This window comes from Antechinus flavipes, chromosome 3, assembly GCF_016432865.1.
Source record: "Antechinus flavipes isolate AdamAnt ecotype Samford, QLD, Australia chromosome 3, AdamAnt_v2, whole genome shotgun sequence".
In the NCBI taxonomy this organism is placed as follows: domain Eukaryota; kingdom Metazoa; phylum Chordata; class Mammalia; order Dasyuromorphia; family Dasyuridae; genus Antechinus; species Antechinus flavipes.
Window position 1 is genome coordinate 606,076,359 of NC_067400.1, and position 22,588 is coordinate 606,098,946.

Here is a 22,588-nt window from a genome sequence, read left to right on the forward strand (position 1 = left end):
GACTGATGGCCTCATAGCACTAACTCTTTCTTGAATTAAAGCAAGTTTTTCTCACAGATCAATCTATTTTATCTCGTTAAAATTTTTTATATTCCATCCCCTAAACTTCCCCTTACTCTTTCTAGAAAACTATGTAATTCCCCCTTACTTTTCTCTTCTTCTTTTCCTTTCCTCTTCCCAGAAAATTATCCCTTAAGGAAGAGTGGGGGAAAATCTGTTAAAACAAACTAAGACACTGAAAAAAAAAATCTGACATCGTAGTCATCCATTGTCTCTCATCTCTGTAAAGGAAAAAAAAATCTATCAAAACCAACTAAGACACTGGAAAAAAAAAACTTGATATCCTATGTACCTATGTACCTATTGTCCCCCATCTCTGTAAAGAAGAGGGGTGGGTATCTTCCCACATTTCTTTTTTATGGTAAAGCTTAGACTAATCCCTTAGATTTTTAATGATTTTTTTAAATTAAAGAAATAAATTAAATTGATATCTCTTAGTGTGTGTGTGTGTTTTTAAAAATTTTCTCTATTTCTTGATATAGCTCTCCCTGTACTCTTTTGTAGGGAACTATTTCTTATAAAAAAGAACTTAAAAAAAGGGAAAGTAAATAATTTGGCAAAATTTATTAAAATATACAAAAACTCTGACGTTAGCTAGGAATACCTGGGTTCAAGTACTTCCTCTGGTATGGAGGGACTTCGTGAACCCTAAGCAGTCATTTAATCTCAGTGCTTTTGATAATTCTCTAGAACCCTAAGTTATAGAGAAGATAGAGGAGATTTTCTCACCTTAAAGTTTCCAACCCAATTGAAATCACAGGAACACTTCCTCTCCCAGCCCATTTTCCTGACAATATATGCAATGTTCTACAGGTGTCTTCTCAGATCTGTTCTTTGGGCTAAATTTAGACTAACCCATTTTAAAGGACAAGGAGGGAAAAGCTTGAGTTGTTTGTAAATGGACAGTAAGCCAGTTAAAGAGAGATAGATATCCTGGTACTAAGCTTTTTCTTAGGCAAAGAAGCAATGTGGTTCAAAAGGCAGCCCCCTCTCTGAAAATCTATCCTCCCGTTCTAATTCTAAAAAATCAGAGAGTTTGCCAGAAAGAGATAGATGAAGATTATTTGTGGTAGAATGTGGAGAGAGGGGATGTGTGTGTATGTGTGTGTGTGCTTGAGTGCAAATGGCCAAGAGTCCCTGAAGGCTGCAGACATAGCCCACCCTCCCCTCTCCTCCGCCTTACTCTGCCTTCCCAGTTTTGCTGACTCTGGATCTGTGCTGTGTCATTCAGCACATTTCCATCCCACCCATTTGAAAAATAAAACTACACAGCCAAGCATAAGACATATGGAGAAAGAGTTTGTCAGAGAGAGATGTGTCAGCATATGCAGTTATGGTACCCCCAGCTCTATGAGAATGGTTGCGGGCTTCCAGTTTCATTAAATTTGAGAGAGAGAGAGAGAGAGAGAGAGAGAGAGAGAGAGAGAGAGAGAGACAGAGAGACAGAGACAGAGACAGAGAAAGAAAGAAAGAGACAGACACACACAAAGAGAGACAGAGAGAAAGGGAGACACAGAGAAAGAGACAGAGACAGAGAGACAAAGAGAGACAGAGAGACAGAGACAGAAAGACAGACACAGACTGACAGGGACAGAGAGACAAAGAGAGAGACACACACAGAGAGACAGAGAGAGACAGGGACAGAGAGACAAAGAGAGACAGAGAGACACACACACACAAAAAGAGACAGACAGAGACAGAGAGAGAGAGACAGAGAGACACAGAGAGACATAGAGATACTCAGAGAGACAGAGACAAATTGGAAAGACAGAGAAGAGCAGAGAAATACAGAGAGAGAGCCATACAGAGATAGACACAGAGATAAAAGAGAGCCAGACAGAGACAAAGAAGAGTCAGAGATAGAGAACTTTGTCAAACTATAGAACCCAGAGCTTGAAGGGACTTTGGAAGACTCCTAGCCCAGCCTCTTAGGTGAATAAAAGAGAGCTCACTGAAGGGAAAGGGGCACTAGAACTGGAATGACAAGAGCTGGATTTGAATCCTGGCCCTGCCACTTTTCTATAGGACCTTGGATTTGTCTGAGATCCCCCAGAAAGCCGTAGTTGCACGAAGTCTTTTCTGATTCCTCCCAATTACTAGTTCCCTCATTCCCAAACTACCCTATATTTAACTGCTTTGAATTTATTTATATTTATTAACTGTGTATCTATGTATCCTTCTCTCCTCCATTATGTAAGCTTTTTGTGAGTAAAGAATGTTTCATTATTTTTACTTCTATCTCCATTGCCTAGGACAATACCAGGCATTCAGTGGGCATTTAATAAGTGTTTATTAATCGGATGATCCTAGGTAAGTGACTTCCTTTCTCCAGACCTCACTTTCCTCATGTCTATAATGAGGAGACCAGACTAGATGGTGCACTTTTTCATCTCTTGGTCTATGCTCATAAGAAAGAACATTGAATTCCAAACCCACTTTCTGAGAGACCTTTGGTAAGTCATGGCATTTCATTTCCTTGGGCCTTAGTTTCCTCTTCTGTAGAAGAAAGGAGTTGAAATTTTTTCCAACTGTAGCTCAAGATTCAAGGATCCCCTCCATTATGTCCCTGTCTTTTGACTAAAGTCTTCTGGTCAAGGGGATACCTGGAGGGTCCAGATTTCCTATTCTCCGAGGCTGAGGGCCTCAGGAAGACAGACAACAAGAAAGCTCCTTGCCACTTATGTATCCAGTGCCGCATCAGATAGGGCAGGGACTTTGATCTTTGAGACAGGTGAATGGCCACCTTGGCTGTCAGGTGGCTGGGCCCAGAGGCAAGGTTCTCAGCCCTAATAGACTTATTAGTTGCTTTAAAATGCTGAAGATATAAAGAAGACCTTGGTCTACTTACAGAGGTGTGTGTGTGGGGGGGAGGCTCTCCTCTTCTCCACCTCCTCTTCTCCCCCACCCCATGAACTTTCCACTCCTGGATTACATCCCATTGGTTCTCTAGTTATCTCCTCACCCTTGCCTCTTGCCCCAAATTAGTCTTTGTTGGAAGGGGATGAGATAGGGAGTCTATAGTATCCTTTTATCTCCTGGAAGTATCATCAAAACAGTTCAATTAATTGATAATAGACCTTGAAAAAAACCTACTGTATGAAGCCAGGGAAATAACCCATAGGAGGAAATAGATTGTCCTGGAACTTGAGGGAGAAGATTGTTGGGAATTTAGAAAACTGTTAGAAAACACGGTTGTGTTGGGGAGAGGAATTCCAGCATGGTGGATTATTTTCCCTGCTTAGAACTAGAAGAGACTTTAGAGATAATAGAATCCCCATTCTCTTTCCTTTTCTGCCTCACCCCCCCCCCACAACCTTTACAGATGAGGAAAATGAGCATCAATCAGGAAGGTCAGAGGTCTGGCCAGTGCATCATTGTGGCTCATTTCTAGAAATCTATCTTCCTTCCTTCCTTCCTTCCTTCCTTCCTTCCTTCCTTCCTTCCTTCCTTCCTTCCTTCCTTCCTTCCTTCCTTCCTTCCTTCCTTCCTTCTTTTCTTCTTTCCTTCTTCCCTCTTTCTCTCCCTCCCTCCCTCCCTTCTTTCCTTCCTTCCTTCAGAAAGAATACATTAAAAACATGATTCTGAGAATGGGGTACCTTGACTTTATCAGAAATGGACAAAAGACTTTAAGACATAACAAAGGTTTTGAATCCCCTGGAGTAGTAGAATCTCAGGCTTCCTTCAAAGCAAGGTTCCATCACCTCCACAAGGCTTTTCACAATCTTCCCCAGCTGTCAGTTGTCTTTTTTTTGAAAATCATTTCTATTACTTTATTATTTACTTATCAATATATGATGTTTATATTCTCCTCTCCTAAGAGAATGCAAACATCTTGAGGGCAGGTATTGTTCCCCCCCCCTTTTATTTTCTTTATCTTTCCACGGGATAATCCAGGGCCTGGCACATATTACATGCTTTGTAAATACTTGCTGAATTAGATTTAATTGAATGCTGGTGACGAGGGTCACTAGCTAACAGATGTGCTCACTGCCTAGGATGCACAGTGGTGGACATGGGACTAGACAAGATCCAAGTTCAAAACCTGCCTCAGACCTTTGCTAGCTTTGTGACCTCCCCCCTCCCATTAAGTCAATTAACATTTTTGGATGTCATTTTCTTCATCCATAAAGTGAGGATTATAATATCATTCACCTAAAAAGGTTGTGAGATCAAATGCAATTTGACATATAAGGTGCTTTGCAAACTTTTAAGCACTCTGTGAATGGTAGCCATTATTACTGTTATTATCTAGAGTTTTTAGTAGTAAAAAGTGACTGACCCTCTCCAACAAATCAACAATTACAGCTCTAGTGGTAGACATATGCAATAGCTCACCATTGTCATCAAAGGTTGGGATAATATGACTTTGATTGGCTCACATATTTTTCTAGTAAAATCTCCAGCCTGTGGGAGGTGGAGAACTAATTTGAACATTTTTCTCAAAGTCTTTGATTTATGATCCTTGGGATAAGATTTATGGGATATACTTTCCAAGCTCTATTTGTGACAGTAGAAACATATCCAGTGTGGCTTGGCCTGTATGGAGTTTGTCATTCTTTTCCTCATCGATCTTCATCCATTTTTGTCCCTCTCGTTTAGAATGCTCATGGGAGCTCAGTGGGAGACCTATGACCCAATCTCTTCTCCATTGCCCTTGTGCCCCTCCCCAGGAATGCAGCAACAACATCATCCACAGGAGCAGAGCCGGCGGGAGGTCAGCAGTGTTAGCGCTTGACTTTGAAGCCCGCCCTTCTCAGTCAGGGCCGATGTCCTAATGCTCCCCTTTGGCTCGGTGAGCTTGGCTGAGGAAAAAAGTCAATTATAGAATCAATGGACTGGATTGGAACCTTATAGAGTCTAACCCACTCACTTTACAGATAAGGCAATTTAGACCCAGATGAGAGATCTGAACGGCCCCAGAGGACGCAGCCAGTGAACAGCCACACCAGACTACAGAGTGTGAATTCCTTGAGGGCAGAGACCATTTCATTTGAGCACATGGTAGGTGCTTTATAGCTGCATGTTGATGGTTTAATCCAGATTTCAAGATCATTGATTTAGAGATCACCTAGTCCAAACAGCCTCTTGTATTTTATATATGGAGAAAGTCGGTTCCAGAAAGGTGAAAAGACTTACTGCTGCTAAGTCATATAGAAAGACAGACAGATGATAGAGAAACACAGAGAGATGGGGGGCTAGATAGGTAGGTAGATAGATCTATAAAAAGTGCTAAACTAGATAGTCAGATAAATAGACAGACTAGATAAAGCAATAAGTAGAATAGATGAATAGAGAGATAGTGGGATGGATGGATAGATAGACAGGGAGATAGATGAATAGATAGATGGATGGAAGGATGGGCAGCTAGATGGATGAATGGATAGATAGATACATAGACAGATGGATGGATGCATGAATAGATAGATAAATGAATGGATGGATAGATAGATAGATGGATGGATGATAGATAGAAGGATAGATTGATAGATAAATGGATCAATGGATAGATAATGGATGGATGGATAGATAATGGATGGATGGATGGATAGATAGGTAGATGGATGGATGGATGGATGCATAGATAAAGGTATGTATGTATGGATGGATGATAGAAATAGAGAAACAAATGATGGATGGATAAAAAGACAATTGGAAGGATAGCTAGATGGATGGATAGGTAGATGGATAGTAGCAGTTGCAAGATAACTCAAATCTCTTCCCAAATCTGAAGTTCTTTGTTGAACTCCTTGCTCCCACCAGGACTCTGGAAATAGAAAATTTTCTGGTATCAGGAGGCCCTGCTGGCAGGAGAGAAATAGAGTCCCAGAATCAGGGATTTCTGAGCTGAGACTTTGAGTTCATGCAGCTCAAGCTCCTCATTTTACAGATGAGGAAACCGAGGATCAGAAAAAAGCAAATAACCTCCCCCATGGTCACACAGGTAGGAGGGAGCAAAGCCACGATTCCCATCCAGGGCCAATCCCCCTGGGCTACCCCGAGACCTCTGCCCCCAAACGAGCAGAGCTGGCCCAGTCCAAAACCCACTTGCCAAACCTTGTCTGTTTCTGGGTAACTCTCTTTGTCACATAAACACACACACACTGAGCTTGAATAGGAAATGTTCTGAATTCATCTTGAGGATTGTGGGCGGGGTGAGAGTGGGGGCTGGGAGACCCCAGACCATCAGCCCTTTCGGATGGTCCTGTCTGGGCCCAGGGCATGGGGTCTGTCCTGGGGCCGGGGGCGGTGCCGTGGTTGGGCCTGCTGCGGTACCTCCACCAGAGCTGGGTCTGGAACCCGGGACATATATTTTCCTTTGTGGAAGTTTAAATAACGGGTTTTCCCCTCCTTAATTGAATATGAATATTTTACACATTAGAATCAGGAACGGCTCTTGTTTGCACTGGCCGGGACCCAGTTCATCTTCACAGACCCTGAAGTTGCATAACTGTGAGGTGTCTGCTTACAGTCTAGGGGAAAGAAGGCTATTGAAACTGGGCAGGACTCCCTTTTCTGGAGTGGAGGGGGCCCCTTCCCTGCTAAACACTCCATAAACCTTGGGGAAGGGGACCGGCCCATCAGGCGGGCACCGGCCGGGCCGGCCGGGGCAGCCCCTCACTCGGGTTGGTGGGTGGGCCTGGGGTGGGGTGGCTGAGTCAGGGAGCAGCCTTGGGGAGCCCATGGGGACTCGGGGCCTGGCCAACTCTGACCACAGTTGGACCGGCCGGCCTGCAGGCTGAATTGCAGAAGCACAGGACGCTCCCTCCTCCCCACCCCATTCCTCTACATTTCATCTCTCTCTCTGGGCAACCAGCTGTCTCCCCTGGGGGTCAGTTTGAGGCTCGGGGGTCACAGGTCACTAGAGAGGAGGGTCACTGTGGTGGAGTGGAAAGAAAGACATCAGTCTGAGGACCTGGGCTAGAACGCCAGGGACAGCCTGGCACGGCTGGCATAAAGCGCCGTCCTGGCACTGGGCTCCGGCACTTCCTTCTTGCATGATTCTGGGTGAGCCCCTCAACTTTCTAACCTCACTTTCCTCCTCTGTTAAATGGGGATAAATAATAGCACCTCACTCCGTGCGTTGTGGGATTAAATGACATGGTTTCTATAAAATATTGTATAAATCATAAGGGCTCTAGAAATCTTATTTATATTATTCTTGTTACTGATTGGTTGTTGTCCTTCGGTCTCAAAGGACATGTTAGAGTCGCGTTATCATGTGTCCCACTGTGGCTGATCAGACCAATAGGCGCTTGGAAGGCTCTGTCACAGGTCGGACACAAAGAGTCCCTATTACTAGCAGCACGACCTCTGGAAAGTGTGACCTTCATTTTGCTCATCTGTAAACTAGCAGTCGTGCCCGAAGTACCAAACTCACCGTGCTTTGCAATTATATATGTATATTTACTAATAACCTATAATTAACTTCTAATAACATATAACTAACAATATAATATATAACTATATATAACACACATATATAATATATAACATATTTTACACACATATAATATAATGTATATATATATATATATAATACAACAATATATTATATCATATTACAATATAATATAATATTTATAATGTATTACAACATTATATAATACATAACAATACATTATTATATAATAATATAATTAGCAGAATATAATATTAATCTAATAAAATAGTATTTTAATATCAATATACTTTATATATTTATTTATATATAATATATGACATATTACAAATGTATCATATATGTAATTACATAATATATTACATATAACTATATAAACACATATGTAACTAACAATAATAATAACTAACATTTATCAAGCACTTATTTTGTCTTTGCAATTATTATTTCATTTGATTCTTACTGGGAAATAGGTCCTCTTATAATCCCATAGTGCCTTGTACAATATCTGTCACACAGTGGGTGATTAATAAATGCTCATTCTCTGCCTTCCCAGTGATAAAAATGGCAATAATAATGACTAACATTTATATCACATTTACTATTTTCCAGGTTTTGTACTAAGTACTTTACAGTTATTATCTTATTTGATCCTCACAACAGCCCTGGGAAGTAGGGGCTATTATTATTCCCATTTTACAGATGGACTAGTTGTTGGCCATTTTTATTATTGTTTTTATGACCTTGGGTCAGCCTCTTTTTTTTTTTTTTTTTTTTTTTTTCCCTGTTTCCTCCTTTGCAAAATTAAAAGGTTGGACTGGATGCAGAGATTTAGAGCCAGCAACCCCACTCTTGTTAATGACTCCAAAGGCTCTTTCTTTACCGATGGAGTCTTCAGAGGTTTTTCTTGCAGAGAGGAAGGCTGTGACTTGACCTACCACCCACCTGGCCAGGTGCTCAGTGGGTGCTCTGGATGTCCTTCAGAGTCGGCCTTCCCTTTTAGACTCCCCCGTCCCCTAGGAGCTACAGCAAGCTGAGAGGTGGCTTAGGGGCTTCTCCTCTGTAGAAATCCCACTGCCTCCCTGGGGTTGAGGAGCCAGAGTTGGGGTGAGGGGGAGGGAAACAGGATATTTGAATAATGGGAGAAAATTATTATGTACTGGTGTGTGTATGAGTTGGGCCCAACCCTTTTTATTGTGTGTGTGATAACAGGGGATACCGCCGGCTTCCATTTCTCCAGAGCTGGGAGCCAAAATCGGGGAGCAACAATACGGGCATTGTTCCCCTTAATCAGGAGGCATTGTCCCTGTCTGACATTGCCACATACACAAGGGCGATAAAACATTTAGATTAATAGAAAACGGGGGCCCTACCAATGATGACTTGTTTGACATTTAGAAGAATGGGGAAAGCTAGTTGGGATTGGAAAGCAAATGAGAGGGAGGGGACCTGACAGGGGTAGATTGTGTTGTTTGCATATACTGCCTAGTGCCAGCCTGGGAAGAAATGGCTACTGGTTCTTGCCAGGGCAGAGGCACCTGGGTATCTCTGTAGGCAGCAGCTTGAGCGTGGAGGCTAGGGATTATGGGGCTGGGGAGGTAGGGGGTAGGAGGCTCAGAGGCTAGGGGGCTGGGGGCCTAAGGGATTGGGGAGCTGGGGGTGGGGATAAGTTGTTGGGGGTTTAGGAGGTTCAGAGGCTAGGAATTTGGGGAGTAGGTGATTATAGGCTAGGGAGGTTAAGGGGCTGGGGGAAGGGGGTTAGGAGGTGAGGGAAGCTAGGGGACTGGGGGCTAAAAAGGCTAGGAAGCTGGGGGCTAGAATTAATTCTTTTAAATTCAGATTTTTAATCACTTTAGTCCCAGTTCAGTAGGAGTATATCTAGGGACCTAGAGCTGAAAAAGGTCTCTAGATAATCCAATCCAAACTCCATCTAAAGCAAACAGTTGCAGAGAGGAGAACTGATTTGCCAGGAATTGGTAAAGAGGGGATCCCAAGCTGGGATCATTACTTCTCTGAGTTACCCTGGCTCAGTCTTCCCTAAGGGGGTTCTGTTTCTATTTAGGTATTATGGCTGTGGACAGGGTGCTAGATTTGCACTCCAAATCCCAGCTTGGCCACTTTATTCCTTGTGTGAACTTGTGCAAGTCACTTTCCTTTCTGTTCCTCAGTTTCCCCCTCGATAAAAACAAGGCTGATGGGGGACTAGATGGCCTCTGAAGCCCTTTCAGCTCTAAAACAAATCACGATTCCACTCTCCCGGCCACCAAAACCCTGCTTGGGGTGGGGATGGGGGCCAGCAGAGAAGGAAACTCGACTTCCTGCTTCCACACTTGGTGAATGAGTCCCTGCTTACAGTGTCCTCTGCTGGCCGGCAGCAATCCTGCTGTGTGTCCGAGGACCTCGGGGACGGACCCAAGGCCCGGCAGATGTCAGAGCTGAAGCGTGTTCTGAAGGCAGCTCTTCGCTTAACAGATTGGACCCAGAAGGCTTCGCTCCTATAGCAGCCAAGGTCACGGATAATAAGAGAGATAAGCTAATAGTAATAATATTATTCAAGCTGTCAAAACACTGAACAACACTTCTTGTCTGAGCCTTGCAACATCCCTGCAGCCCAGCTTCTACAGGCGTTATTCCCCTTTCATTTTGCCTCTGCCTCAGTTTCCATATCTGTAGCATGGGTTGTGTTGAGGTCCAAATGAGATATTTGTGAGCTTTATAAATGTCAACTGTGATCACCATCAGGTTGGACTCCTGACCAGATTTTCCTGACTCCAGGGCTGAGTTCTCACACCCCTCATGATTTTGAACTCTAGTTCTCTCTGTTTTCTCCCGTATGAAATGAGAGGGTTAGAAAGATTCCTTGAGACTGATTTTTTCACTCTAAAACCATACCACAAAACATTAGAGCAGAGAGTCCTATTACTCTTGTCATCCAAACATCCCATTTCATGGATGAGAAAAATGAGGACTCCTGAAGGTCGAACAGTCAGTTGATGGCAAAGTTAGAGTCCAGTCTCTAGAGTGGGGAGTGTTTGCTCCACTGAGTCTCACTCCTTCTTTCTTATTTTCCACTTGAGCTACAATAGAAATTATTGCTAGACATGATTTCAGGAGTGCAGAACTCATCATCATCATCATTGTTAATGTTTACATAGAGCTCACTGGTGTTGGGTGTTTTATAAGCATTGTGTCTTTTGTTCCTCACAACAACTCTGGAAAGTAAGTATTATTTCTGCCCCCATTTTACAGTTGATGAAACTGAGGCAGGTAGTGATTAAGTGACTTGCCCAGAGTCACCCAGCTAAGTAACTCTCTGAGGTCAAATTTGAATTCAGGTCTTCCTTACTCTAGGCTGGGGGCTTAGGACGCTATGGTGTCCCCTAGATCTCTCCTCCTCTGAACTGTGAGGGCGTCATCCTTCTCCCATCCACCACCACAATCGTCCTGGATTCCCCACTCTTACTCACCTTGCATATTGAAGCAGGATTTCAATACATGTTGCCTTCCTTGTTAGAATATAAACTCCCTGAGGGCAGAAACAGTCCGTTTTGTTGGAAAAGCATATAGTAGTTATCTTTCTTTCCTTCTTTCTTCCTTCCTGCTTTTCTTCCTTTTTCTTCCTTCCTGCCTTTCTTCCTTTTTCTTCCTTCCTTCTTTCCTTCTTTTTTCTTTCTTTCTTTCTTCCTTCCTTCCTTCCTTCCTTCTTTTCTTTCTCTTTCTTTCTTTGTTTCTTTCCTCCCTTCTCTCTCTCTCTCTCTCTCTCTCTCTCTCTCTCTCTTCTCTCTCTCTCTCTCTCTCTCTTCCTTCATCTATTTACTTATACATTCATTTTAAATTAATTAACAAATTAGTTTTCATTTCTAGAAAAAGATGGAGAAAAAGGTTAAGGCATGTTAAACTTAAAAGTGTGGCCTGCTTTTCAGAAGCTAATTATTAAACATGCATCTTTCCTGTGAACAGAATTCTAAAACTGCTTTCTTTGTATGTTTTAAGTAGTTTATAATCTCCTTTCCCAGATCAGCTCTGGGTAAAGTTAATTCCTTTGTTTCCAACCTCCCATTTCTGTATTCAGCAGAACACAGAAGAACTTCATTCATTCAGCGTTATTAATTCAAAATGTATGAAGAATACTACATGTGATTCTCTTTTCTGCTCTGCCTTTAACGAAAGCAACAAAAGGGAGCTTTTTTGGCCCGATCCTAAGGAAAATAAACATGCAGAAAATTCTTCATAATGTAAGAGGTTCTAGCTGGCCCTCCAAGGATACATTGGCCTGGTCGTTCGTGGTCCAGATAGGTGTGTTTGCCCACTTTTTGGTCCTTTTAATCCTCTGCTTTCACAGATGGTTTTGGCTGGTTAACAATTAGAGGTGGTTCCTTGTCCCTGGAGGTATATAAGTGGAGACTGACTGCCTCAGGGGAGTCAGGAGCCTCCAGACATGAGGCTGGAAGAGATGATGCTGGAGGTCCCGTCCAGCATTTATCGTGAAGGTTTGGCCCCATGTCAGGAAGAACGTTCTGTCTCCCTGTGACTCTCTTTGCCCACAATATTTCTCTCTCCTCCATGTGGGTCTCAGCTCTATCTTCTAGCACTAAATAGAAGAGCCCTGTCCATGTGTCATGACATAAAGCTTGTAGTAGGATACAGAGAACTGGATCGAGAGTACACAAGGTGGGGATTCAAACCTCACCTGGATCATCTTGGACACATTCTATAATCTTCAGTAGCCTCAGTTTCTTCATCTATAAGGGCACTTGTGGCCCTTATACTTCTTAAGATACACACACAATATACTATATGTGTGTTTATATATATATATATATATATATATATATATATATATATATATATATATATATATATATATAGTTTATATGTATATATAAACTATATGTATACATAAACACATATATATAAAACTGCATATATATATATATACATACACACACACACACACACACACACACACACACACACATATATATATAAGTGTTCCCAGGACTTCTGTTAAGACAATATTAAAATTATACACACACACACACACACACACGTGTGTTTTGTCCTTGATTCCCAATTCTGGGGGAGCAGGGTGGGGCCTTCTTTTTTAGTTTCTCTAGTAGTCTTACCCTGTGCTTTCTTGTTTTTCTGTTCTTCCTTCTTCCTTAATTCTGTCTTTGTGTCTTTTTCCTTTTCTTTGTTTTTTCTTTCCCCTCTTTCCTTTCTGTCACTGTCTCCATTTCTCTCTCTCTCCTGTCTCTCTCTGTCTTCTTTCTCTCTCCCTCCTTGTTTATGTCTTTGTCCCTCTTTCTCTCTCTCTTCCTCTTTCTATCTTTCCTTTTGTTTCTGTCTGCCTTTCTCTCTCGTCCTGCTTCCCTTTTTTTTCTGTTTCTCTCTCTTCCTCTATCTGTCTCTTCATTTCTCTTCTCCCCATTTCTCTTATGTCTTTCTCTTTTCCTTTTTCTCCCCTTCTATCTTTCCTTCTGTTTCTGTCTGTCTGTCTTTTGTTCCTCACTTTCCTCTTTTTTCTGTTTCTCCTTCTTTCTCTGTCTCTTCGTTTCTCTCTCTCCTTCTCCTTTCTCCATGTCTTTCTCTCACTCTTTCTGTCTCATCTTTTTTCCCTCTACCCATCCACTTTTATCTGTGTCTTTGTGTCTCTGTCTCTGTCTCTCTTCCCTTCTCTCTGCTCTTATAGTTTCTCTGCATTGGATTATAGAAGCAGAGTCTAAACACTTAAGCGAAGTAAATCCCCTCTCATATGGAAGTCAGTGAGCTGTAAAATATTTAAACTGTCTGCAGTTTTACCTCACTTGTTTACTAATTTCCAATGCTCTGCTAAAAGGTACCATGCAGAAAGATAAATAGGATTTCAGGCCCCTGCATCAAGTTTCATAACAGTTTCTCTGGTGGGCTCAGGACCCACATTCGCTTCCCCAGGGAGCCCAGGAACCCTCCAGGGACTCCATGCTCTGGGCTGGAAGGATCTTCTCTTGTATTATGGGGGTAGAAAAAGTCACTTTTGATTTGAAATCTCCAGCAGATGCTCTTACCAGGGTGATGAGGACATTTGTTCTGTGCCTTCTTATTTCTTCTTGTCTGAATAAGTTTTGAGTGTCCCATCCCCTGGGTTAGCCTGTCCCATGTGTAAGCATCCAGGTCACTGGGCCTAGTGTCCAGTGGCTCAGGTCACAACAACCAAATCCAAAATATGTCTATCAGTTATTATTGCTCCCATTTTTACCAAATAAAGAAACTGAGGCTCACAGAGAATGTGAGTTGTCCAGAGTTATATAACTTTAAGTATTAGACCTAGAATTTAGGCCATAGAAACATAGGATCTTAGATCTATAATTGGAAGAGACTTCATGGGCCAATTAAGTCCAACTTGCCCATTTTATAGCTAAGGAGGCAGAAGCCCAGAGAAGGGTATTTCCCCAAAGTTACTAGTTCTGGGGGCCACATTTAAGGGAGTCCATTAGGAAGATGAAGAGTTCCAGAAAAGTCTAGATGGTGAAGAACTTGAAGAGACTTCAGAGGTCCTCTGGTTCAATTATTCTATTCTCTAGAGGAGAAAACTGAGACTTAGGGACATTGACATCTGAAGCCAGGTTTTCTGACTTCCAAGACCATTGTTTATCCTGATGGCTCACTTTGCCTCCAGCATTTTAGGTCATAGATTTTGGGATTGAAGAACTGAGAAAAATTATAAGTATCTTTTAATCTAATCTCATTTTATAGATGAACAAAATGCAAATTACTCCTCAGAGAGGAGAAATGATTAAGTCAGCCTCAGAATGCCCTAATGGCAAAAAGTATTAGAACCAGTGTCCTGATGTCCAGAGTTAGGATCAAATCCAGTCTGATCTAACAAGCATTTATTAAACACCTACTACACATAAGGGTACCATGCTGGGGAGGCAAAACCAGAAGACAAAAACCAGCCAGGCCAGGTGAGATAAAAAATATAAACATATCCACACATAGGATAATTTAAGAAATGATCAGAGGCCTCTAATAATCAAGAACTTCAGGAAAAACCTTCTTTTTAATTTTTAAAAATAAAACTTTTTATTTTCCAAATGAATAAAACATCTAATCTTGCAAAACCTTGCATTCCAATTTTTTTCTCTCCTTTCCCTCCACCTTTTCCCCCTAGACAACAAGTAATCCAATATATCCTAAACATGTGCAATATTGCACGTATTTTTATAATCATCTCGCTGCACAAAAAAAAAAAATCAAAAAGGAAAAAAAGGAAAAAAGAAAACAAAAAGCAAGCAAACAACAACAAAAAGTAAAAATACTATGTTGTGATCTACACTCAGGCCCCCTAGATCTCTTTCTGGTCGTAGATGGCTCTTTCCATCATAAGTCTATTGGAACTGGCCTGAATTATCTCACTGTTGAAAACAGCCACATCCATCAGAATCACGGTATAGTTTTGTTGTTGCTGTGTACTATTTACTTCACTCAGCATCAGTTTATCTAAGTCTCCCCAGTCTCTCTTACATCATCCTGCCAATCATTTCTTATAGAAAGATAATATTCCATAACATTCATATACCACAATTTACCCAGCCATTCTCCAACTGCTGGGCATCCACTCAGTTTCCAGTTTCTTGCCACTACAAAAAGGGCCGCCACAAACATTTTTGCACAGGTGGGTCCTTTTCCTTCATTGTGATCTCTTTGAGATACTGATCCAATACAGACACTGCTGGATGAGAGTATGCAGAGTTTTATAGCTCTTTGGATACAGTTCCATAGTGCTCTCCAGGATGGGTGGATCACTTAACAACTCCACCAACAATGTATGTGTCCCAGTTTTCCTACATCCCCTCCAACATTCATCATTATCTTTGGAAAGTCTTCTTATAGGAAGTGACACATGAGTGCCACTTCTTATGCTTATTTATTTAATTAATTAATTTATTTATGCTGAGACAATTGGAGTTAAGTGACTTGCCCAGGGTCACACAGCTAGGAAGTATGAAGTATCTGAGGCCACATTTGAACTCAGGTCCTCCTGACTTCAGGGCTGGTGTGCTATCCACTGCACCACCTAGCTGCCCCATGAGCTTATTTTTAAATGAAGCTATACATTTGAAGAGGTAGAAATAAGGAGAGAGTACATCATAAAAACCCAGTCAAAGGCGCAGAGGTGAGAGATAATAGAATCCTGGTTACAATGTGGCAAGTAAGAAGGATAGAATGTATTTGTGTGTATGTGTGGGAGGATAATATGTAATAAACCTGGAAAGCCAGCCTGGAGACAGTCTGTGAAAGGTTTTAAATGTCACATGGAGAAATTTGTACTGTATCCTGCAGGCAATAGGGAGTCATTAAAAGTTATGGGAAATGGATATGGCCAGATCTCTGTTTTAGAAAGATCAGTTGGGCTGCTGTGTGGCTTGGGTTGGACAGGGATGGGGCTGGAAGCAGTGTCCACTTAGGAGACTATAGCAATAGTCCAGGTGAGAAGTAATGAGAGCTTAACCTGGGATGGTGGGATGGGAAGGGAGCGAATGCGGGCTGTGGATTAGGTGGAGCAGGATGGACGAGGCTCGGTAACCGATTAGTTTGGGGATTGGTTGAATAGAATGAAGAGGATTCGTGTTCCAATGGACCCTTTGGACCAAGCTACGCCCTTTCCTTTTGTTGGGGAATATCTGGACACTTCTGGCTAAGTCTTCCTAGCCTGGGCATTTATTAAGCAACTACCTCATATAGGAGGGACTTTACTGGAAGGCTCCTCCTCTGACATCCAGCTAGTTGTGGTTTCCTTTTAGGCTACCGGGGACTTTGGGAGGCAGACAAGGCTTGGGGAGCTCCTTGGGATGGATGGATTCTCCTTCCCTACCCCACCCACAGATCCCTACCTCCCACGTTTTGGGGGTAGAAAGTTTGGATTCTGGTATTCCTTTCCAGAGGAGAGAACGGACGGTTCCCCCACAATACCACTTCTCTCCTCCAGCTCCTAACTGTTTGGAAAAATAGTTGTTTCCCAACATCGGATGAATCCGCCTCAATTTAGATGGCCGTGTGTCCAGTTGGAGGAACTTGTGGGAACAGAACAGCTTCTGAGGGTGGGGGCAGGGGAAGGGAGAATCAAGGGACCGGGGATTGCCAATGGCTCGTACTGGGCAATGTGCGCCAGACAGCAGGAACAAGATGGGCTGGGCTGGGGGGAAGGGGATATCAAAGGAAGCTGCCTCCAACTGGGCAAGGCTAATAGCAAGACTTGGAGGCTGGCCAGGGCGATTGTCTTTTCTGTCTGCATCTTCAACCCCTGTGCCCAAAGGGAGGAGCATGGCCCTTCTTTGTCTGACTCAATTCCCCTTATTTTTAGATATAAAATTCCTGAATTCTCCTCTATCCCTCTCCTTGCGTATTGACTCAATTCTGCTTCTGTCACTGCTATGCCCATAGAATCTTCCTCTCTTTCCTCTCTTCTCCCCTCCCTTCTCCTCTCTTCCATTTCTCATTCCCTCTCTTTTCCTCTTCTTCCTCTCCCTCTCCTTTTTTCTTTAAAAAAATCTACCTCTTTCCCTCCATCTGTCTGTCTTTCCACCATGTTTGTCTCCCTTGATCTCTTTGCTATCTCCCTCTGACTTTCTGTCTCTCTGAGCTCTCCCTGTCTCTGCCTCTCCGTCTGTCTGTCTCTTTCCCTCCTTTCCTTCAGCTGTAGAACAACAGGGAGACTTGTGTTTTTGTTTAAGAATCAGGGAAACAACACGGAAAAGCCAAATATTTCTCTCCTCCCCTCCACCCTTTCCCAGCTGCAGGTTCCCACCCAGATCATCACTGCTTCTCCAAGTCAAATGAATAGCTTTATTGTGATCAGTTCTAGAATAGGGCTGTTTTCCTGCCCTTCTCTTCCCTATCTTGAACATTGCTCAGAACGATCATACCCATTTTAAAGCAGAGTACGGTAAGGAACAACTTTTGAAACAATAACACCATTCATATCTTTCCTTTGAAGTCTTCTGAGTATCTTCAACAGTTATTTCTTCCCCATGATTTAGGTAGAAGAGAAACTAATCCATTGTACAGATTGGGCAATTGATGCACTCTTAGGGGGAGATAATCTGTCCAGTCACACAGCAAGGGAGGGGGAGCAAATTACGAAATATTTCCCCCCCTTTTTTTTTTTAACATATCCCAAACAGAACTTATCTTCTCCCACTAAACTCATCCTTCCTCCAAACGTCCTCATTTTGGTTGCGAGCATTGGTGTCCTCCCAGGCATCCAGTTTTGTAACCATGAAGTCATCCTGGTCTTTTGAGCGTTCCCTTTCCCAGCTCCTCTCCCCAACCGATCTCATATATAGTTACTTGCCAAGTCTCCTTGATTCTACCTTCAAAATATCCCTCTGACCCATTTTCTTTCCAACTAAAAGGCTGCCATTTTAATTCAAGCCATTATTACCTTTACGTGGATAGTTTCTGTAGTCTCCCAATTGGACTTTTGGCTTCCAGATTCGAACTTTTATACAACTGTCAAGATAATATTACAGAGCCATGTAGCTATATCGCTCCTTTTCTTAACAACTTTCAATGGCTCCCTATCGCCTCTAGGATAAAATACAAACTCCTTGGGTTGGCATTTAAGGCTCTTTATAAGCTGACTTTCAGGATACCATTTTAATTTATTATATATGACTATCACTCACATACTCTGGATTTTATTGACCAGCTTGCTGCTCCCTGACCATAGCATTTCATCTATGATCCTCTGATCTCCCACCTCCAGGATTTCACATAGTCTGTTTGTCCTTCAGGCCTTCAATGCACTTTTCCTTCCCCCTCACCCCTGCCTCTTAGAATCTCTAGTTTAAAGCTCGGCTCATATGTCATCTCCTACAAAAGAGCCTTTCTAGTTTTCCTCCTCCTCTCATCATGGATGCTTTTTCCTTCCTCCACAAATTATGTCTTAAATGTTTATCTATTTCCATGTTTGGCACCTTCCCAGTATAATGTATAATCCTTTTAGGGGAAGAGACTATTCTTTTTCTAGATAATATCATGAATAGATCCCTTGGAATTCAGAAGATCTGAGTTTGAATCCTACCCCAAACACTTTTTGTGTTTCCCTAAACAAATCACTTAATATCTCTCAGCATCTATTTCCTCACTTTCAAAGTAGTATTTGTACTTCCTTCATAAAGTGGGTGCCTGGATCAAGTGAACCATTGAAGTTTATGATTCATTAAGTCATTTGGGACACTGTATGTAAAGTACTTTGCAAACCTTAAGTGATACATAAATGTTAGTTATTATTATTAATAATACTATTTTTGTATCTCCAGTGTCAAGTATCAAGCTAATTGCACAGCACATCCTCAATAAAGACTTGGATTGTATATAGATCTCTTGATTTCCTTCTGCAGCACTCTCATTTATTTGTTAATTCCTTCATTCTTTCAGAAACATTAATATGTATTTTAAAACAATATGTGTAAATTAAATTAATCTATAATTTAAAATTAAACATATAAATATATTTAAATAAAATTTAGATTTTGCTGCAATGATAATAATAGCTAACATTTATAAATTGTTTACTATGTGTCAGGCACTGTGCTATGTATTTTTTAACAATCATCTCATTTAGTCTTCAACCTAGCATCCCTGGACTACAGACAACATCCAGCAACCTTAGCAAGGCGGTGCCATTATTATCCCCATTATAAATATGAAGAAACTGAGGCAGACAGCAGGGAAGTGACTTGGCTGGGATCACACTAGGAAACATCTGAGGCTGGATTTGAATTTGGGTCCTCCTGACTTTAGGTTTGGTGTTCTGCTTCTTATGATGAAACACTAGAACTTGGGAGAGGTAAAAAAAGTTCCTCTGCCTTCTCTACAATTGATAATGTTGGTGAGTTTACTGGATTATCTGCCTAGTCACATGATCAATGATCTTAGTGGATTGGAGAATAGTGCTTTAAACTTGCCTCTCAGACATACTAAGACAAGATGGAATTGTAGAAAAAAAGACAGAATGGTTATTCTGCCATTTTCTGTCATTCATTCAATCATCACTCATTCATATCATTCATCCATCACATATATATATATATATATATATATATATATATACACACACACACACACACATATATATGTATATATTGAGCCACCTGCCTCTAAATGTAGTGTGGAAAGTATATAAGGGGTCCCAGAAGGCCCGAGCCCTGATCTGAAGTAGTTTAGAGCATTTGGGGCCACTGGAAGCAGAGAAGCAAGAACTCTGAAGACTTTTGGGTCCCACATGAGAGTGGTCCCTTGCAAGTATGTAGCTGCAAGCCAAGAGCCCTAATAAGCCCCTTTTCTTAAGCGAGGAGGCTCTCAGCACTGGATTCAGGGAGACCTCGAGCTTGGACTTACAACTTCAGGATCCATTACAGGATCAAGACACCCAGCTCACGTTTCAGAGAAAACATTCTCAAAATCACCCACACACACTGCAGTCTTTTTTGGTTGGAAATGTGTGTATTTTCTGATACTCTAGATGTTGTCTGTGGTCCAGGGATGCTCGTCTCACCAGAAGCATTTCTCCTGAATTACCGCGGGGCCAATCTCATGGTAGGCCGCTCTGGAGACCCACATCTGCTCAAAGGTGGATAGACTCGTGATGACGGAAGCGCCGATCCACACGGACAAAAGGCGGTCGCTGGGTGCTGTGATGTTGACGTTGGGGCTTCCTTTGAGGAGAGACTCCAGCTCCATCCAGAGCCTCTTCTTCAGCCCCGGGCACAGGGTAGAGCCTCCAGACAGGATCAGATTCTTCAGAAGGTCTTTCTGGAAGTGGTGGCTGCTTTTCATCACGCTTTTGAAGACTAATTTGTGAATCCCAGGAGATGAGGAGCCCGCCTTCGAGGGCTGAAAGAGGGACTCGGGGACTTGGAACAACTCCTCCCCGATTTGCATGGAGTGACCGTCGGGAAGGATGTAATTGTACATGGAGCAATCGATGGTCGTCGCCTTCTTTCGTTCGTGTGGGTCGGGGATGACGTAGCACAGTCTCTCTTTGATGTCCGTGACCACGTCCTTGTTGCCCTTGTTCACCAGGTGGATACCTCTCTCCAAGAGCAGCCTGGATAGGTAGTTGGTGACATCTCTCCCTGCAAAATCGGACCTGGACATGCTTTGGAGGAGGCAGCGGTCCTCGTAGATGGGGATGACCCCAGTGACTCCATCCCCACAATCCAAAACAATGCCCGTGTTTTTCCCTGTGGCGTACAGCGCCATGAGACCCTGGAGAGCCACGTAGAGGGCTGGCACTTGGAACGTCTCGAAGAAGATCTCTATCATCTTGGCTCGGTTCTCGGGAGGATTCAGAGGCGCTTCGGTCAGGAGCACGGGTCTCAGCTCGGGGGGCTCTCTGAGGCCGTGTTCATACAGATGCTTCCAGATCTTTTCCATGTCATCCCAGGAGGTGACAATCCCATGTTGCATTGGATATCTCAACGTGAGGATGTTTCTCTTATCCTGGGCGTCTTGTCCAACATAGCATGCCTTGGGCTCTGTATCTGCCTTGGGGATGATATTTTGGGGATAACCTAGGACTGTGGCTTGGATGAATCGGGGACTCTGCTCCCCTGAAATGCCGACTTTACACAGCCCTGATCCATTGTCAAGGATGGCAGATGGAATCTTAGTTATTTCAGAGACCATAATCCCCACTGGATGGGAAACTGGAGAGCCATGAATGTGGACTGAGGAAATGGAATGGAATACCTCCTTCTTGGAGTTCTAGAATCCCATCTTCACAAAAGCAGGCATTCCAGGAGCCTCTTGTTTTAAAGGGTGGAGTATATCCTTGGTCATACAAGCTTAAAGACTATTCTTTCTATGGACTAACTAAAGATACTGGGCTGATCTCCAACTGGGGGCGGGGAGTACTTCCATTCCAAACAATTTCCTCTCTAAACTTTTTCCTATCCCTTCCCTTCACCCTCCATTTTTTAGGACTAATGTATATCCCCAGGAGGAGCAGTGGGGCATGGTGAATTAAGTACTGGATTTTGGAGTTAGGAAAATATAAGTCCAAATGAGATCTGTGATAGATCTTTAATCTGGAGGTTCAAATCCAGTTTCATAGGCTTACCAGTTGTACGATCTTAGGCGATTCATTTAATCTGTTTGCCTCAGTTTACTCATCTGTAAAATGGGGAAAATAGAAACCTCTACGTTCCAGGGTTATTTTGAGGATCAAATGAAATAATAATTGTAAAGTGCTTAGTGTGGTACTTGGCACATAGATATTACTATTGTTGTTAATATTATTATTAATGGCTGTGTGACAGTGGGCAAATTGTTGAATTTGTCTGTTCTTCAGGCAACTTCCCGGGACCTATTCACCAAATCACAGAGCCAGTATATTCTCAGCAGGGAAAGGGACCTTAGAGGTCATCCAACCCAATGCCATTCTTCATGGCTAAGAAAAATGGGGTCTAAAGTATGTAAATAGACTTGCTGAAGATTACACAGCTGGTAAGGGACAGGGTTGGGATTCAAACTCAGCTCTTCTGACTTCAAACACATGGTTCTTTTAAAAATAATAAATAGAAAGCAATGATAATGCTTTTATGTGCTTATTAGACAACTAGCGTGCTGGACTCTGAGCCAGGAGGACAGAAAACTCAAATCCATTCCCAATCACTTCCTAGTTGTGTGACTTCAAGTCACTTTACCCTTTATGCCTCAGTTTCCTCATCTATAAAATAGGCTGGAGAAGAAAATGATGAACCACTTCAAGATCTTTGCCAAGAGAACCCCAAAATGGGGTCACAAAGGGTCTGACTCAACCAAATGGCTAAACAACAAAAAAGTGCTTATTATATGTTAAGTAATAGGAATATAAATAGAAAAGAGAGGCAGCCTCTTTCTATTCTGAAAGAGCTTACATTCTATAAAACATATGTAGAAGGATTTAGTTGAAGTCAGATTGATGATAAAGCCTAGGAGTCCTTAGAGTATAGCAGAAAGCTGGATGGCAAGACCTGGTGGGTGTTAGGTAAAGTCAATAGTAAAGCTCAGTGGTCTATCCTAATCTAATACTCAGGAAGATTGTAGTTGGTAACGCCTTACTCATTCAAGCACCAAAGACAAATGACTTTGAGGAAT

General features: G+C 42.4%; 1 protein-coding gene across 1 annotated transcript; it reads right to left on the reverse strand.

The window, feature by feature from the left end:
• Positions 1-19,909: 19,909 nt before the first annotated feature.
• On the reverse strand, positions 19,910-21,180 carry LOC127558177 (actin, clone 302-like). Its single transcript, XM_051991406.1, has one exon. It carries the CDS (start codon positions 21,134-21,136, stop codon positions 20,000-20,002), a length of 1,137 nt encoding a protein of 378 aa, XP_051847366.1. The 5' UTR covers positions 21,137-21,180; the 3' UTR covers positions 19,910-19,999.
• Between the last annotated feature and the right edge of the window lie 1,408 nt (positions 21,181-22,588).

What these genes read in the sequence shown, in the direction of transcription:
- LOC127558177 (XM_051991406.1), bottom strand. Translation starts at nt 21,136, where the DNA reads ATGGTCTCTGAAATAACTAAGATTCCATCTGCCATCCTTGACAATGGA.